Source organism: Symphalangus syndactylus, chromosome 16, assembly GCF_028878055.3.
Source record: "Symphalangus syndactylus isolate Jambi chromosome 16, NHGRI_mSymSyn1-v2.1_pri, whole genome shotgun sequence".
Classification (NCBI taxonomy): domain Eukaryota; kingdom Metazoa; phylum Chordata; class Mammalia; order Primates; family Hylobatidae; genus Symphalangus; species Symphalangus syndactylus.
In genome coordinates, this window is record NC_072438.2 from 18,467,073 (window position 1) to 18,485,546 (window position 18,474).

At 39.9% G+C, this 18,474-nt stretch overlaps 1 protein-coding gene across 4 annotated transcripts in view; it reads right to left on the reverse strand.

The window, feature by feature from the left end:
• CLNK (cytokine dependent hematopoietic cell linker) overlaps positions 1-18,474 on the reverse strand; it is a 195,326-nt gene that overhangs the window by 19,493 nt on the left and 157,359 nt on the right. For 3 of the 4 annotated variants that reach the window (XM_063619396.1, XM_063619397.1, XM_063619395.1), the window contains 4 exons: positions 17,445-17,463; positions 15,184-15,265; positions 10,460-10,500; positions 3,881-4,014 (listed from right to left, as the gene is read on the reverse strand). In XM_063619396.1, the coding sequence (XP_063475466.1) occupies positions 3,881-4,014; positions 10,460-10,500; positions 15,184-15,265; positions 17,445-17,463 (276 nt within the window). The remainder of the gene's footprint in view (positions 1-3,880; positions 4,015-10,459; positions 10,501-15,183; positions 15,266-17,444; positions 17,464-18,474) is intronic. The other variant, XM_063619398.1, reaches the window with a different exon arrangement.

Here is an 18,474-nt window from a genome sequence, read left to right on the forward strand (position 1 = left end):
CCACTGCGCCTGGCCAAAAAGTCACCTCTTATTTGACCTAGTCCCTACCCCCAGGGGAGAGCTAGTGCTGAAAAGGTCCACGGCAGAACCGGCTCTGCCTCACTCCAGCAAAGCCACGTGACAGGCTCTAGAGACAAAGGAAACCTTGGAGCCCCATCTCCCGACTGAAGCATGAGCTGTCTGAGCTTGAGGTGGTCTACTGCTTCCAGGGGACCTCTTGGCCAGTCCACAGACTTGGCAGAGCTCAGTCATGGTGCATTTCATCAAGTCTGTTTTTATTTATTTGTCCAAGTTGGAAAACATTTAGAGATTAGTCCTGTGTTTCTCCAGGTGTGGTCGTGATGGATGGCTGGTGAGTGTAGCTGGTGCTCAGAAACTGAATTACATATCTCGGAATCACTTGTATGGGGGGAGTCCCCTTCTAATTCTCTTTCTAGCCCCCCTGAATAATTCAAAGGAATGTTTCATTTTGGCCTAATATGTCCTTAATATCTCTCTGACATTTCTAACCTCTTCTTTAACAGAAGAAGAGCAGTCCTTATGCTGACAGCCATTAGCAGGTGATGGGATCCTGCTACAATTTAATAGCTTGTTTTGTTTGCATTGCAATGACTTTTTAAAAAAATTAGGGAAAAATACTGTAAACCAAAAATAAAATTCTAAGGCCCCCCAACCATCTGAATGGACTTCCTCCTCTGCCAGGGCACTGTTAAAATTTAACCCAAAAGACTAGTTTGGGTCATGACAGGAAGTAGGGGTCAGACATGCCTCATTATATCTCTCCGGCATTAACACCAACACAGATCTTAAGTCTGAGAAGAAGCATTTACAATCTATTCTCTCTGAAGCCTGCTACCTGAAGGCTTCATCTGTACAATAAGAACTTTGGTCTCCACAATGCCTTATCTTCACCGATAATAAACCCTCTATCTATCAATGATATTCCCTTTCTGTTGATCTCAGGTCTTTAGATAAACTCAACCTATTGCTAACTAGAAAAATTTGAAATTTACCTATAACCTGGAAGGCCCCACTTCAAGCTGTCCCACCTTTCTGGACTGAAACAATGTATTTGTTAAATGTAATCCCAACACATTGGGAGGCCGAGGCAGGTGGATCACCTGAGGTCAGGAGTTCAAGACCAGCCTGGCCAACATGGTGAAACCCCGTCTCTACTAAAAATAAAAAATTAGCCGTGCATGGTGGTGCACGCCTGTAATCCCAGATACTTGGGAGGCTGAGGCAGGAGAATCACTTGAAGCTGGGAGGCGGGGCAGCTGTTGCAGTGAACTGAGATCGTCCCTAAAAAGCATAAAACCGAGCTGCACCCTGACCACCTTGGGCACACGTTCTCAGGATCTTTGGAGAGCTGTGTTAAGGGCCATGGTCACTCATATTTGGCTCAGAATAAATCTCTTCAAATACTTTCCAGAATTTGACTCTTTTCAGCAACAATATAATAAGATTTACCATTTTAACCATTTTTAGGTGTATCATTCAGTGGCATTAAGTACATTCACATTGCTTTACAGCCATTTCCGCCATCCATCTCCAAGTTTCTAATGACTCTAAACTGAAACTCTGTATCCATTAAAGAATAACTCTCCATTACCTCCACCTCCTTCCTCAGGGCCCAGTTACCACCATCCTACCTTCTGTCTCTATGAATTTGCCTATTCTAGGTACCTTATATACCTGGAATCATATATTTGTCCTCCGTGTCTGACTTATTTCACTCAGCATAATGTTTTCAAGGTTCTTGTATATTGTATCACATGTTAGAATTTTATTCCTTTTTAAGGCTATAAACTGTTTCATTGTGTGTGTGTATACCATTCTGTTTATCCATTCATCCGTCAATGGACATATAGGTTATTTCCATCTTTTGTCTATTGTAAATAATGTTATGAACATGGGTGTACAAATATCTGAATCTCTGCTTTCAATTCTTTTGGGCATAGACTAAGGAATGGAATACTTCTAAAGTCACTTTCTACGATATATAATACTGGTTAAAAAAAATAACCAGAGTAGTGATATAAAGTGAAAACAGGTCACCTTAAAGAATATTATTAAGTAAATGTTATTATTGGCAGGACATAGATATGCCACAAATCATAAAGGTATATTCAAATAGCTGAAATCAGGGAAATCCTGATGTGGTCCAAGCCTGTCTCATGCCTATGAGGAATCTGGGATCTGGGATCTGGGAGGGAGCATAATCTTGTGTAGATCTCTAGTTAGAACCAAGGGATCCCCATGTTTACGAAGAAGATGAAAGAGCAAAAGGAAGCTGAGTGCATGACAAGGGACAATAAAAGAAGGATATGCATTTTTTTTTTTTTTTTTTTTTTTTGTGATGAAGTCTAGCTCTGTTGCCCAGGCTGGAGTGCACTGGTGAGATCTCGGCTCACTGCCACCTCCATCTCCCAGGTTCAAGCGATTCTCCTGCCTCAGCCTCCCAAGTAGCTGGGATTACAGGCATATGCCACCACGCCTGGCTAATTTTTTTATTCTTGGTAGAGATAGAGTTTCTCCATGTTGGTCAGGCTGGTCTCGAACTCTTGACCTCAGGTGATCTACCTGCCTTGGCCTCCCAAAGTGCTGAGATTACAGGCATGAGCCACCGTGCCTGGCCAGGATGTGAAAATATTTTCCAAAGTCTAATTTAAGATTATGAGACCCTTTTAGAATTAGGTAGAAATTAATATGAATATAAGGATAACAAAAGAGCTTTAGGATACTGTAAGAATTCACCAGAGATATCCTATACACTCTGCTTCTGCTTAGAAATCTTCACAAGCTCTGTAGCAGGACAGTGAGTAATAGCAGGGTATGGGATGGAGACCTGGAAGAGGCACATCCTTTGGGGCTTTACAGTGAAAGACTTTAATAAGTAACATCCAATGTGATGGAGAGAAAGCATACAAGATGCAGTGAAAGCTTTATCCCCCCACCATAGGGTAATGTAAGTAAAAAATTGTCCAAAAATAACCAATTGTAGTGAATGAGCATATTTTAGAAACAGACCACAAAATAGATGACAGACACACAAGAACACAGTTAGTATCCATTTGCATCTCCCCACTCTTTACATCTCCATTAGGGTGGGGATCATAACCTCTAGCACATTGTCTGGCACATAATAACTGCTCAATTAATGGTCGCTGGACTGTTCAACTGAAATAGTGTGTAGTATATGGATCTTTTGCTGGAAAAAAATTGCAACCTGTATATCCTAGTTAACCCCCCACAAGATTATTGGACAGTTGGTAAATATAAAACACGTGTCTAAATATCTGTATTTTTTGGATTAATTTTTTTTTTTTTTTTTTTTTTTTTGAGACGGAGTCTCGCTCTGTCACCCAGGCTGGAGTGCAGTGGCGCAATCTCGGCTCACTGCAAGCTCCGCCTCCTGGGTTCACGCCATTCTCCTGCCTCAGCCTCTCCGAGTAGCTGGGACTACAGGCGCCCGCCACCACGCCCGGCTAATTTTTTTTGTATTTTTAGTAGAGACGGGGTTTCACCGTGGTCTCGATCTTCTGACCTCGTGATCCGCCCGCCTCAGCCTCCCAAAGTGCTGGGATTACAAGCGAGAGCCACCGTGCCCGGCCATTTTTTGGATTAATTTTTAAAAAACACTTTAGAATCGGAAACATGCCAGTCAAAGAATCTGGTGAGAGACCAGTGTAATATGTTATATAGCAACATATTTAAAAATATTAAAATACTTTAAAAATATTAAAACCCAGTAATATATAGCCAGAAGGGAAAAAGTTAAAGTCAAACATAAATAATCTCCTTTTGGGCATTGTTCAGGAAAGCTCTATTTAGATGCCAAGTACATCTAGAAGGACTTGGCAGAGAAGTGTCTGCTTACCTTTCTATCACACCTTTTGGGGAAAGGTGGTCTCCAGCTTGTGTATTTATAGGGCGATATATTTTCATGAGGGCTGCAGCTGGCTGGAGGCTGGCATCTCTGAGGAGAACAGGGCTGCATGCCTCCTCTATGATCTGGAAAGGTTAAATTCACATTTCAGTGTGATTTTGTGACTGGTGCAGGCTGTCCCCCACCTCCAAAAAGGAGCTGAAACTCTTCGCTCCTTCCTATATCTGTGAGGACCTTCTTGGTCAACACCACATCAGCTCACTCAGTGACCTTAATTCTCTCTGTTTTGTTCTCTGCCTGTAGCTTTGCCCTTCCTCCTCTCTTTCCTTAGGGCTCCCAGAGTCATCTTTTAAGAATGTAATTCTGGGCCGGGCGCAGTGGCTCACGCCTGTAATCCCAGCACTTTGGGAGGCCGAGGCGGGTGGATCACGAGGTCAGGAGATCGAGACAATCCTGGCTAACATGGTGAAACCCCGTCTCTACTAAAAATACAAAAAATTATCTGGGTGTGGTGGTGGGCCCCTATAGTCCCAGCTACTTGGGAGGCTGAGGCAGGAGAATGGTGTGAACCCAGGAGGCAGAGCTTGCAGTGAGCCGTGATCGAGCCACTGCACTCCAGCCTGGGTGACAGAGCGAGACTCCGTCTCAAAAAAAAAAAAAAAGAGAAAGAAAAAGGATGTAATTCCCGGCCGGGTGCGGTGGCTAATGCCTGTAATCCCAACACTTTGGGAGGCCGAGGTGGGCGGGATCACCTGAGGTCAGGAGTTTGAGACCAGCCTGGCCAACATGGTGAAACCCCGTCTCTGCTAAAAATACAAAAATTATCTGGGTGTGGTGGTGCGCTCCTGTAATCCCAGCTACTTGGGAGGCTGAGGCAGGAGAATCGCTTGAACCTGGGAGGCAGAGGTTGCAATGAGCTGAGATCATGCCACTGCACTCCAGCCTGGGCAACAGAGCAAAACTCTGTCTCAAAAAAAAAAAAAAAAAAAAAAAAAACGGGATTCTGACTCTGCCACTCCGCCTGGTAAAATTTCTGACATGATTTCCTTTCCGCCTAGAAGAAAATGTAAATGTTTTCCTTCTGTCCATAAGGCTCTGAATGGACTGTCTATTCATATTTCTCCATCCTCATCCTCATTTCTCCCCCAATTGTCTACTCTGTTCTGAGGATAATGAACTCTGTTCCTTTTCTTAAACATGACAAGCTCATTCCCTAGTTTGGAAACACCATTTTTTTTTAACTTGAAAAAAAATGAAACATCATATTTTTTAACCCAAAAGAATGACTGACAAACTACTGTTATTCCTACTTGGATATTTGACAGATACGTTACTAAAAATGAACAAAGCGAGCCTGACACTTCATGGAAAACAAGGGGCAGTATCTGTTACTGATCACAAAATCAGACTTTGCAAGTGCAAACTGGAATTTGAGGAATCTTGCATCTGCCACTGTAACGTAACAGAAACCCAGCATTTACACTTTTCTCATGTGGTGGGTGGTGCAAATGTGATTTTAAAAATATATTACATAATAACATATATCAACAGTGGCAGACCTGTTTATGTCTATTATCTATTATTTTCCAAGTGATCAATGCATGATGCTGCACAATCCTGCCTGGATAAAAGATAAATTCAAGTACAAGACAGACCAAGGGGTTTTAAAGTAGCAGAATATAAAAAGTTCATTGATAGGGCTTTGATTTCGCATGACACCTAAGCTTTAAGATACTAACACTTGTCAAATGTTAATGTGGTATTTTCTCTATATACCTCAATCAAAATAACATATTTTCATTGCATGTCTTTCCAGTCAATAATAATAAAAAAATTTTTTTTTGAAATTTAGACCACAAACATGGAGTGAAGTATAAGGAGGAATACCAAGCAAAACATCTGTAAATGTTTTGGTAATTTTAAGCAAGGAGTAACTATTTTAAAAACATAAAACATTTTGGATGTATAAACATTATGTAAGTAAAATACTAGGCAAAAATAACATATGAAATGGAAAAGAGGTAATCAGTGTGAATACAGAATTATAAACTTTTTAGTTGTAATTAATTCTAAAAAACATAACCAAAGTTACAGTTATGGTTAGTAACTTAACAAGAACTTTGAAAGGATGGGTTGCTTTTGATCCAGTAAATTTTTGAGATGAAATATTAATTAAACATTAGCAAGTACACGCCATTTTCCATAACATTTAGATTATATAGGTGCTAATCCAAAAGCCAAATTTATCTCTAAGTTTACTAAGAAGAACACTACTCCTGATACGTTGGCAATTTTATTCTAATGAGACCAAGGATTGTAGCTTTTTTTTTTTTTTTTTCTGAGATGGAGTTTTGCTTTTGTTGCCCAGGCTGGAGTGCAATGGCATAATCTTGGCTCACTGCAACGTCTGCCTCCTGGGTTCAAGCGACTCTCCTGCCTCAGCTTCCCGAGTAGCTGGAATTACAGGCACCCGCCACCATGCCCAGCTAATTTCTGTGTTTAATAGAGTCAGAGTTTTGCAATGCTGGCCAGGCTGGTCTTGAACTTCTGATCTCAGGCGATCCGCCCACCTCGGCCTCCCAAAGTGCTGGGATTATAGGCGTGAACCACCATGCGTGGCCAGGATTATAGCTTTTAATGTTGAGCCTAAGGATGTTTGTTGTGAGGGCTTATTTGTATCAAAATATTTGTTGCAGAAAACTGTTTGATCACTTACAGTTTAAATTACCTTAATTGTGATTAGTTATTTTCAGCCATCAATTTATATTTTCAAAAATAGGAATAAAACTAGAGCCATTCCTTGTTTTAAAATGTTATTTTATAAATAAAAAAGTTTAACTTTCAAACACAATGAAGAATCTGCACCTTCAGAAATAAAGCATTCTAAGTTTTTTGTATTGTTTGAAAAGAAAACATGAATTTCAGATTGTTAAAATTTTAGCATGCCATTATTAAAAATATGTAGTATAATCAAAAGAAGACTGATACTGGAATGTATGACTTCCAAGAAAAAGAAAGAAAGGAAAATAAAGGAGAGATGAATCCAGTATACAGCAGGACAAAAAAGTCAATACAAAGCAGGACAAATAGGAGGCACAACATAATATAAAAACAGACCCCACAATATCAGTAATCACGATAAATATCAAGGGTGCAAACTTACCTTTTAAAATCAGATACAGATTGATTTAAAAATTCCAGTTATGTACTGATTGCACTTCTAACATACAATGACAGAGAGAGTAAAAGGATGGGGACCTGTATACCAGGCAGATCCTAACCAGGCGAAAGCCAACAGAGCTGTACTAATACACAATAAAATTGACTTGAGACTTATTTAAATGGCCATAATTAACTTTCAAAGTCGATTGAAGAAATAGGAACATACTCAAGAAGAGAAAATAACCATTTTCGGTATTTCCTATCACTTAGATGGTGTTGCATACATAATAATGTTCAGTGATTATGAATTTTTCATGATATTGTGGCAACTGATTTATTCTTTTTTAACCTTCAGTGCCTTGCTTGGATATTTTAAAAGTCCTACTTGAAAAAGAGCATTTGGAAACAGCTACGCATTTGTAGTTTGTTCAGAGAATGACTTAGAACAAAACAGAACAAAGAAACAAAAAGAACAAGTTTGCCAAGCAAATTTTCCCTGAAAGCCTGGTTGGATCTTTGTTGAATGAATGAATGAAAGAAATTCTGACTATGTAACTCGCTTTAAGTATTTAATTGATTTTGTTTTAAAATAATCAAAGCAGTTAATCTTTGGAATTTTTTTTCTGAAATAAAACATTACATTCAAGTTTTATAACCCCATGAAATAGGACTCTCCTAACACGGAGAATGGAGGGTCACAGAAATGAAGCCACAAGATAAGGGGAAGAACATTGGGACTAGCATAGTGGAGGTGCACAATAAATTTGAGGGAGAGTAGCCTAATAGAAAAGGCATGGGTTGAAAAACCAAACTGATATCAATAATTACTAATATTTAAAATTCTTATGCATTATAGATTAAGATCTTAGCACAGTGTCTGATCATGCAACCACTCCATCAAGACTAGCTATTGAGTGTTGCTAATATTGCTAGAGAAACACAGTTCTAGACCTCCCTGTTGTAGCTTATAATAAAGCATTTTATTTTAAGCAGGTCGTCCATAAATATTTATTAGAAAAGTTTAATTTACCCTTATACACAATTTAAAAAATAATTTTATAGGAAAAAGAGCCATCTATTTTAAAGCAAAAAGAAAGCATTGGTGAACAAAAACTAAAAATGAAAACGGAAAGGAAAACATGAGCTACAATCCCAGACTTAGAGAATAACGTTGTTACTACTTTGGAATAGAACCCAAACTGGGGCCTCTTCCGACATGTCAAAATATTTTTTCTGCCCTGAGATCCACTTGCTTGGGATCCTAATAGTTTAACTTGAATGCATTTATCAACGAATTGAGCCAAATCTGTTTATCAGGCAGTAACTGAACAAGAATAACTGAACTTCCCCAAAATTATTTTCTCATTTGTAAAATAAGTATAATAACATGTGCAACTATGGAGGTGTAAATTTCACTCTGCTACATGAATGCCCATACCTGATGCATTAGAGAGCTCATTAGACTGATAATTCTAGGAGTGTGGAGACTGCGTGTTGTTTTCTGCCCACTTAACATTGCCAAGTACTTGTGATCCAGGCATTAATTTGTACCCAGTAGAATGAGTATTGGTTCAGTAGCTGATGGAGGAACACCGCAGGCATGCTTAAGCACTGGTTAAGAGAAGGTGGGGTAGTCTCCACTCTGCATTCTTGGGGCCCAGGCCCAATTTTTGGTACAAACCATGTTCTTGGTGGGTGTTTGTTTACTGAAACAGGAACTAATGAAGGCTCAAACATTTCCCCATCCATCCCAGGCTTCTTTCAGCAACCTTGTTTCCTCTGAGATGAGGTGAGATGAGCTGAGAGAAACCTAAGCAACCCCAGTACAGATGATCTACTTATAGCCCTGGGGTGCTTGACTGGACTCATATCTGTGAAGGCCATTTCCATCACTCCATTCCATTCTTCAATTGCTCTTTATTTTTTATTTGTGCATGATTTTATATTTCAAGTTAAGATTCTGGATTTCTCTCTAAGCTATGATTCTGCTTCCCCATCCCTGCAACAAAGCCTCCATAAGTAACACCCCTTCTGGACCCAGTCAGTCCCTGGACTTTCCTCCTGGATGCTCCGAGTCTTTTCATCTTCATCCACCCAGATCTGACCTTTAGGACTCCCGTTCCTGACATTTGATGACTAGGGATTGAGTTCGTTGGGTTTATTTTAGCCCTCTTTGGGCACCTTTTAAATAAAGGAATCTTCTGTTGGGAAACTCATTAGCAAAGTGTATGTGAGGGGAAGTGAATTTATCAGCTTGGTTTTCCAGCCTCAGGCCCAGATGGCATATGGCAGAAGTGATATGAAGGCAGGATGGAAGCCAGTGAGACAACCCATAGGTCTACTGAGGCCATTTGGGTGGAAAGAAGAAAAGAGAATGCAGAAAAGGAAAAAAGGACATTAAAATGTATCAGTTGCCTACTACGTGGCAGGTAGAGGGCTGAGTGTGTGTGTGTGCGTGTGCAAATATTATATTAATATGAATATGTCAGTTAACATTACTACTTGAATTTTATGAAAGGGGAAAGGTAAAGCTCAAAGAATTAATTTGTTCAAAGTGATCTTACTGTAAGGAGAGAGAGAGAATTAGGAGCAGGATCAGTAGAGAGCCTCATCCTCCCCACAATACCCTGTGGGCTTTGCTTCCTCCAGGCTTAACCCCTGCCCCCCTTTTTTTTGGCTCAACAAAGAGAGATTCCAGTGCTAGATGTCAACACAGAATCTTCATGGCACACAGAGTGAAAAAAGGAAAGACAAATGAATATCATGGCTCTAGTTTGTGCAAGATAACTAATAGTATCAATGCCCACCACTAACAGTCATAGAACTCTGTATTTATATGCCACTTCAGACATCGCCACAGATGTGATATCCTTCTGATTTTTACTTTACAGTTACTAAGAGGTGTCAGTTTTATTTTCCTCATTTCACAGATTTTTTTCTTGAGACAAATTTGTTTTGCACCCAATGGATTGGGAAAAATTAAAAGTTTGTCAAAAACAACTGTTGAAGAGGATGGGGAACAATGAGGACTCACACACTGTTGGTGAGACTAATTAATGTCTACTTCAGAAAACACATCTAGGGCAGTTGAAGAGATGTGCATATCCTAAGATAGAGCAATTTCAGTCTTATGAAGGGAAATGATCACATTTTATACATGGGACAACATCTATACTAATCTTGATAGCATAATAATATTCATAAGAGGAAAAACTAGAAGCCACCTAAGTCATCATATTTAATCATGGAATAAGATTATTGTCATGGTAACGCAATGGAAATGAGCTAATTCCATCTGCACACATCAGCTCAGTGGCTCTTGGGGTTCACAACAGCTAAGTCACAGTACCGCAATATCACAGTATCATGACTTACCTGTTTATTTTATAATTCTGAAAGTACTCTTACCTCTGTTTTGCACACTGTGGTTGCTTGTCGTGAATGAAGAACTATAAGAAAATATGTTAGAATTCAAAGAATGTTAGTATTTCCCGTTGGTGGTAAAATTCCACTCAGAGGCAAGGTCAATGATAATAGCCTGAAGTCACAGTTATAAAACACTTTATATTTTACTGGATATGCTAGAAGAATCATTTGTTTTGAAAGGCACTAGGAGGCATGTTCTCCTCCTTTCTCAAGCTGGCTATATTAGACGTGGAACAAACTGATCATATAAGTTCTTCTCATGTCTTTTCAGTGAGCACGTATCATTATTCTTTACTTTTTGAAGCCATGAGTTTAAACTTGCTTTGTAGCTACAGTCACTATGGAAAACAACATTTTGCTGGTGGGGGCTCATAATCTATAGAAACTATTTACCAATTGAAAGTCAACCATAGAGTGGAAGAAGAATATAGAAATTATTGTATTCCTTCTAGAAATGTGTGCTGAGTAAGAAAACTTAGTGGATTGTGGTAAGAAAAACCCCAAAGAAAAAGAGATTATAAAACTATAAGACAAACAAAATAACAATATGCATTTCTAAATACAAAATGATATTATCAAGACTGTTCATCAGTGGCTTTTCTTAGCACTCTACTTAATACTTAGCTCTAATTTTCTGGTTCATTTTGTATTGTGGTCAGCATCATCAACATAAGCTCCAGGTGCTACCACAGTTAAATCTAATTACATGAGAGGTGCTGTATTCCAAGGACTGTGCTATTGACTAAAGCCTCTGGGTTAATTAAATGAAACCTGATCCATTTCTAGTGCCAATGAAATCAACTGAGCATATATCTGGTTTATGTTGTCACCATAAAAGCCTGAGGTCATATGCCTTGCTTCGTGGATAAAAATGCAAGCAGCTCATCCAGCCACCATACTACGCTGTCACTGCCAGTCAGACTGCTACTGAAATTCAAGATTTGACTCTGTTAAAACCAGAATCTTTTTACTAGCAGCCAGTGTACAATTCTGTTAAATGTCTGGGAAAAAATAGGGAATAGCAAAATTTCTCTGCTCTAATAGTTTAGGATTTTTAGAAAATGTTGAAAAGAATAGAAATATCCTCTGAGGATATTCTAGAAGTACATAGTTGATATGAATGTAAGGGGAAAAAATAGAAACAAAATAATGAAAATGCAAATTAAGGCTGGGCACGGTGGCTCACACCTGTAATCCCAGCACTTTGGGAGGCCAAGGTGGGTGGATCGCAAGGTCAGGAGATCGAGACTATCCTGGCTAACATGGTGAAATCCCGTCTCTACTAAAAATATAAAAAATTAGCCGGGCATGGTGGCGGGCGCCTGTAGTCCCAGCTACTTGGGAGGCTGAGGCAGGAGAATGGCGTGAACTTGGGAGGCGGAGGTTGCAGTGAGCCGAGATGGTACCACTGCACTCCAGCCTGGGCAATAAGAGCGAAACTCTGTCTCAAAAAAAAAAAAAAAACAGAAAGAAAGAAAATAAAAATGATGACTCTTTGGTTTAACAAACATGTGTTGAACACTTACTAGGCACATGGTATGTTCTGGGGAATAGACAATAAAGAAGACATGGCCTCTGCCTGAATGAAGCTTAGTTTATAAAAGAAACACGTCCTTGTATCATAATTATAATGTAGAATAAATGTTGTGGTAAAGGTGTGCCCAGCATAAGTTTCTGTAGTAGTAAAAGGTCAGGTAAATGAAACAAAATTGCTTTCATTCTCAGGAAAGTCTCTGTGGGAGAAAGATGAACCGAGATGACCACTGAAGCATGAATAGGAGTAAGGGTGTATTCCAGGCAGGTAGAGCAGCATGTGCAAAGGCCCAGAGGCAAGGAGGCATGGCCTTTTCTGCAAAAGACCAGAAAGCAGTTCCTTCTAGAGGAAAGGGAGGGTGTGGAGATGATCAATGTCATTAGAAGACTAGTGCAATAGTCCAGGCAAAAGTTGATAGTGGCTGGGCCATGCAAGGAGCTAGTCAAATGGGGGAGAAATAAGACACAGTCAACACATGTTTTAAAGATATAATTTTGGGAGCTGAAAATGGATGGGATAGGAAGGGTGACGATGGGAAAGAGAGCTTACTGAGTTTACTGGGATGAAAAGCTTTGCAGAGGATATTATGGGTTTCAGAATGGGACTAGAAATGAAGAGTTCGATTTTCTCCATTATGAGTTTGTGCTGCCTGGGACTTAGCTAAGGAAAACTGCTCACTGGGTCATTAGATACACAGGTCTGGAGCTAAGAGAGGTGATTTGTGGAAGATAGGGATTTGGGAATTATCAACACGGGGTTGAAGTTTGATGCTGGGGATGGATGTGATTATGCAGGCCTTGGCGATAGTAAAGAGACCTTGGATGAACTCTGACGAATACCAATATTTAGAGGTCAGTTTGGGAAAAAGTCCAAGATGAGGAATTAGAAGAAGCAGCAGCCAGTTAAAAGAGGAAGAAAAATCAAGAGTCTTTATTGAATAAATGAAACAAACAAACAAATAAACAAAAGAAGTGAAACCACTCCAAATAACTATTACAGAAATGAGGCCAACTGGAGAGCTTGTTATTTTTTCACTATAATATAATGCGTGTATTTTTTCCTTTTAGAAAATTACATTAAGAAAGGGGGCCAGGCATGGTGGCTCATGCCTGTAATCCCAGCACATTTGGGGGCCAAGGTGGGTGAATCACTTGAGCCCAGGAGTTCGAGACTAGCCTGGGCAACATGGTGAGACCCCTTCTCTACAAAAAGTACAACAATTAGCTGGGCATGGTGGCCTGTGCCTGTAGTTCCAGCTACTCTGGGGGATGATGTGGGAGGATCGCGTGAGCCCGGGAGGTCAAGGCTGCATTGAGATGTGATTGTGCCACTATAAGACAGAATAAAATCCTGTCCCAAAGAAAAAGAAAGAAGAAAGAAAGAAAGAAAGAAAGAAAAGAGAAGAGAAGGAGGAAGAGGAGGAGGAGGATATTGTGGTATGGGGAAGAGTTTTCTATTTAAGCTGTTTGGGAATTAAACATCAGATGGTCCCCAAAGCACAATGAAACTACATGTCCTGGTACCCACAGGCCAAGAAATGAGAACAAAGTTACTGAAGGTGCCAAATGGGACCAGGGAAGAAAGTAAAGGAGGGGAAAGGAATAGGGTATGGTGATCATGCCCCTGATATACAGGGCCTGGCAATAGCAATGAGAGTGAATGTTCATTGAGCTCTTGCAACATGCCTGACTCTGCCCTGTTTCTCATGTAAGACAGTGAGGTCGCCCAAGTCACATGGTTCACTGCAGATAAAGTCAGGCAGCCTGGCTTCAGTGGATCCTGCTTAACCACTATTCTGTTCCACCACAAACATGGTACATTCCCAGTAAATAATTATTGAATCAGTTAAAGGCAGCATTTTAGCCATGGGCAGGCACCAGGGATAGTCAGGATTTATGGGCTGCATTTTTAGACTCAAGTCCTTATGGGCAGCACTGGCTACTGAACAGTGCGTGGTGCTTTGAGGTTTGGGCTTGGCTTCAATGGTAAAGCGCTCGGTCTTTCCCAGCTTCATGTTTTTCATCTGAAGAATGGAGGCAAATTATCTCCTGGATTCATTAAGCTTTAAGCTGGGGTTCCATGGAGGAATATGAGTGTTCCAAGTAGGGAGAGGGTGGAGAGGAGCAAATATGGGGGGAGGGGCTACAGGCAGGAGAGTGGTGTGTGCCAATGCCATGCATTAAGTGGCATTGTGGCTGCTGGCAGGCATCTGATGAGGCTGCAGTGCCGAGAGTGAGAGGAAAGTGGATTGAACTGAGGTCAGAGCCACTGGCCGGAGTGAGATCATGAGGGCCTTACAGCACTAATACTGGAGGCCCTGGATTTTGTTTTAGGGCAGTCACTACTAATTTAGTGACTTTGGTCAATAAATATCCTGCCTGAGCCTTGGCTTCTTTTTTTTTTTTTTTTTTTTGAGACGGAGTGTCGCTCTGTCACCCAGGCTGGAGTGCAGTGGTGTGATCTCGGCTCACTGCAAGCTCCACCTCCCAGGTTCACGGCATTCTCCTGCCTCAGCCTCCCGAGTAGCTGGGACTACAGCCGCCCGCCACCACGCTCTGCTAATTTTTTTGTATTTTTAGTAGAGATGGGGTTTCACCGTTTTGGCCAGGATGGTCTCGATCTCCTGACCTCATGATCCACCTGCCTCGGCCTCCCAAAGTGCTGGGATTACAGGCGTGAGCCACCATGCCCTGCCAAGCCTTGGCTTCTTTAACTCTTCAGTTGGGTTGACAGTTGTCACATAATAAGCAGAGCAGGCAAGTTTCTAATCTGATGATGGCATTTTCAACAACACTTGGTCAACTGGCCATAAATTGCTGTTCAGAAGTAACTAAAGCTTTGGTGTGGTCATCAACCCTGAATAGTGTGAAACAACCAACTTTTCCTCCCAGGTTGATTAGCATCCTTTCCCGTTAATCTTATCTGGTTAATATTTAATCCTTAAAATTTCCCAAACTTCTCTAACACTCAATCAATCATTTATAAATTTCCAAAAGAACAACATTATTAACATCAATAACAGCTGTGATTCACAAGTTTCTCTTGAGCCTCATTATTGGGCTTCAGAAACAAAGACTTTTGTTTCTCAGAAAGTCTTCCTGATCATCTATCTGAGACAGCACATGGCCTGACCCCCAGCCTCAGACCTAAGAAAGGATTCCTGGCTCCTTACCTGCTAATGGCAAGTGGAATCTCTTGAGTATTTTGGTTTTGTAACAGATGAGTTGATTCAGGCTTCCTCTGGTTATGAGGAACTATATAAAACAGTGACATAATTTGGTCAGGTTGCAAAAGAAAAACAATTGAGAACCATTAGAAGTCCACTGGAACTACTATAATTTCCTCCAAGTAATCTCTGATTATTAGAAGGGGGCTCTTGATGGTCAATGGAAACTATAACTGATGTATTCTACAACTCTTCTGGCTCCTGAGAATGACTTTTTCTCTGAGGTTATAAAAATCACTTTTAATATTTACAAGCTAGAACACATCATTGAACCTCCCAGAAATACCGAATATTACATTGGAAGGTATTTAGGGATTATTCTGGACCCGTAATTTTAAAAGATTTTTAGCTTCCTCCTCATTCGTTCATTCATTCATTCATTCATTCATTCATTCATATCATTCGACAAACATTTACTGAATAGCTACTATGGGACAAGTACTCTGCCAGAGTCTGGGAATACAGTGGAGAAGAAGACAGACATGGTTCTTACATTCTAATGAAAGGAAACAGAAAATAAGCATGCAGGTAAGTCGATAAGAACATTTCTATTCGGCAGTACAGATGATATAAAGGAAATAAAGTACTACTTTGGGATACAGAGTGACTATATGTATGGCTAAAAAAGACCCTTCTGAGAGACGGCATTTGAGCTGAGATCTTAACAAGAAGAAAGTTAAATGAAAGGACTGTTTTGGCTGATGGAGGAGATTGGGGTGCCCAGCTCGTCATGGCACTTGTATTCTCACGCCCTCCTGTGACAGGGCAGGTGAGCTCCTAGGGTTCTGATGTAGACCAGCAGTCCCTACCTGGGTTCCAACCAGGGATACAGTTTCTCAATTTTTTCCCCCCTCGATCATCAAGTTTTTAAAAGTTCTGCCAACCATACAATCTGGGGTTATTTAGTAATTACATATGCAATTTATGTTACTGCTTTTTATTTTCTTTTCATCACAGATAGATTTAGCTAGCCATCCAGAATTGCCAAGGGCACAGCATAATACTATGATATAAAGTCTCATAAAACACTCTCCCAGCTGTGACCATAAGTAATAAAGCTAAGGGTGCATACAGGCACCGACATGTTTTAATTGTGCTTGTTGCTCTGCACTCTGCCCAAGGTTCATCACAAACTGGATACCTCTGGTCGAAGGACTGTGATTACTTGAAATGTGAGTCAGTGACTGGTCCATGAATCATGCATCCCATAAAATCATTTCATGTCATCAATAGCCACCCAGAGTAACTGCCCCTCTTGAGCTGAACAATGCCACATTGTTGTGTTAATAATCATTGTTGTGTTGCCTGATGAAACAGTACCTGAACATTTTAGTTAGGATGTTGAGCTGTATTGTTGGAAAGGGCATGGTTTCAGTTAGGTTTGTGAATTATTTAGGCTTGCCAACAACTCCTACTTCTCCATCAGGGACCCATGGGGAATCCATAAACCCAAGTTAGGCCTCACTTCAAGTTTAGCTTTGTCAATATGCAGAGAAGAGCAGAGCTGAGCCTCACAGAGGAAATGCAACTTGACCAAAACCACTCAGTGATTTGGTGGCAGGCCTCTGGAATCCCAACCTAATGTTGCTCTGTTGAACCATGCTGTCTTTTGCGAACCCTTTGGGCTGTGATGCAGGCCCTTTGGCTCTGGACATAATTCATCATTCTAGAAGAATGGAGAACAGTATTTCACAGGTGAATATGAAAGTACTACCTGCTTAGCATCCTGCCATTCAGGGTATGAGTGACTGTTGGACTGCATGCTTGCATAACGACACCAACACTGTAGAGGTATGGGCATGTGTGTACATGTATGTGTGTGTGTGTGTGCATGAAAGAGCCACATGTGTGTGTGCATGGGTGACATCAGAGGCAGAGATCCCAAGAGCTTCTTTGGAGCAAGGGACTAGTTATGTCTTTCCAAAGTGGCAGAGGGTGACAGTGTAATGCCTTTTGGACAGTAGCATATGGCTAAAGAAAGACGTCTGGCCTATCCTGGATTTAAATCACCCTGTTTAGACTAGAGGACTCTGAGGTCCTGGGGATGTATGTGTGTGCATCAGGATCACGTCATCATGCACACACATACATCCCCATCCCAGGCTTCCAAACAATCAATCCTTTTTAATAACCATGAGCACTGTAGATCTAGAAAGAGAACCTAGTCTATGAGTATTAGGGTAAGAAAACAAATGTAAACAATTCACCTTTTTCTGCTTCAAGGACCTGTATTGAATTAAAAAAATAACATTTACTGACTCTTGATGACAGAGAATTTAATATAATACCATGTGTGTTTTTAGAGCATTTGGTTGGTAGACTTTTGGTAAAATTTTTGTTAGCATCGTTCGTATTTTTTTAAAAATCTACAAATAATTCTTCATAAAACTAAACAAAAATCAAAATTTTGTAATCAATGTGTGAAGGAACAGACAAGTCCACAGTCTGCTGATGGAACTATCCATTGCTTTGACTCTTTTAGAAAGGAATTTACCATAATTATCAAAAACCTTAGAAATACTCTTATTCTTATCTCAATAATTTCATTGATGAGACTCCTTTTCTAAAATACAACCTGAAATCTGAACCAAGTTCTATGCACAAAGATGTCCATTGCATCATTACTTTTACAGAGTTAAATCACTGGAAACAATCTACGTGCCCAGATAACTGAAAATTGTTAATTTTGGTGCTATACTCACTTATTGGAATATTATAAAGACATTGTAAGTATTTATGTAGAGAATGAAATAAGATTATACTATAAGTATGCATCCATGTTACATTAAAAGTTTGGAATAAAAACTGGACCCATGATATATTTTTATGCGATTATATTTTATATCCATGTATATTTGTGTGTATGCAGAAAAAATGATTTGAAGTAATATGATAAAATATTAATAAAGGTTGTACTTAAGCAATAAGGTTACGGTTAATTTTTTTCTTTATACTTGCTCTGAAATTTCTGTTTTTAAAAATAAGCATGGAAATATTCACGTTATCCTTTTTAAATGTAGCCATTTATCTTCCCAAACATTTTCTTTCTCTTTCTTCCTTATGGTGGTAGAATTCTTGATCACCCTTCATTATGAAAATCTTCATGCTTATTGGGCTTGTATCTTTGGGCCCTATTCTACTCTGCCCTTGAAGAAGCAAAAAGCATTACAGTAGGTACGGTGTTTGCTGCAGTATTTATTTAACTGCAAATAATTTTATGAAGTCCATTGATATATT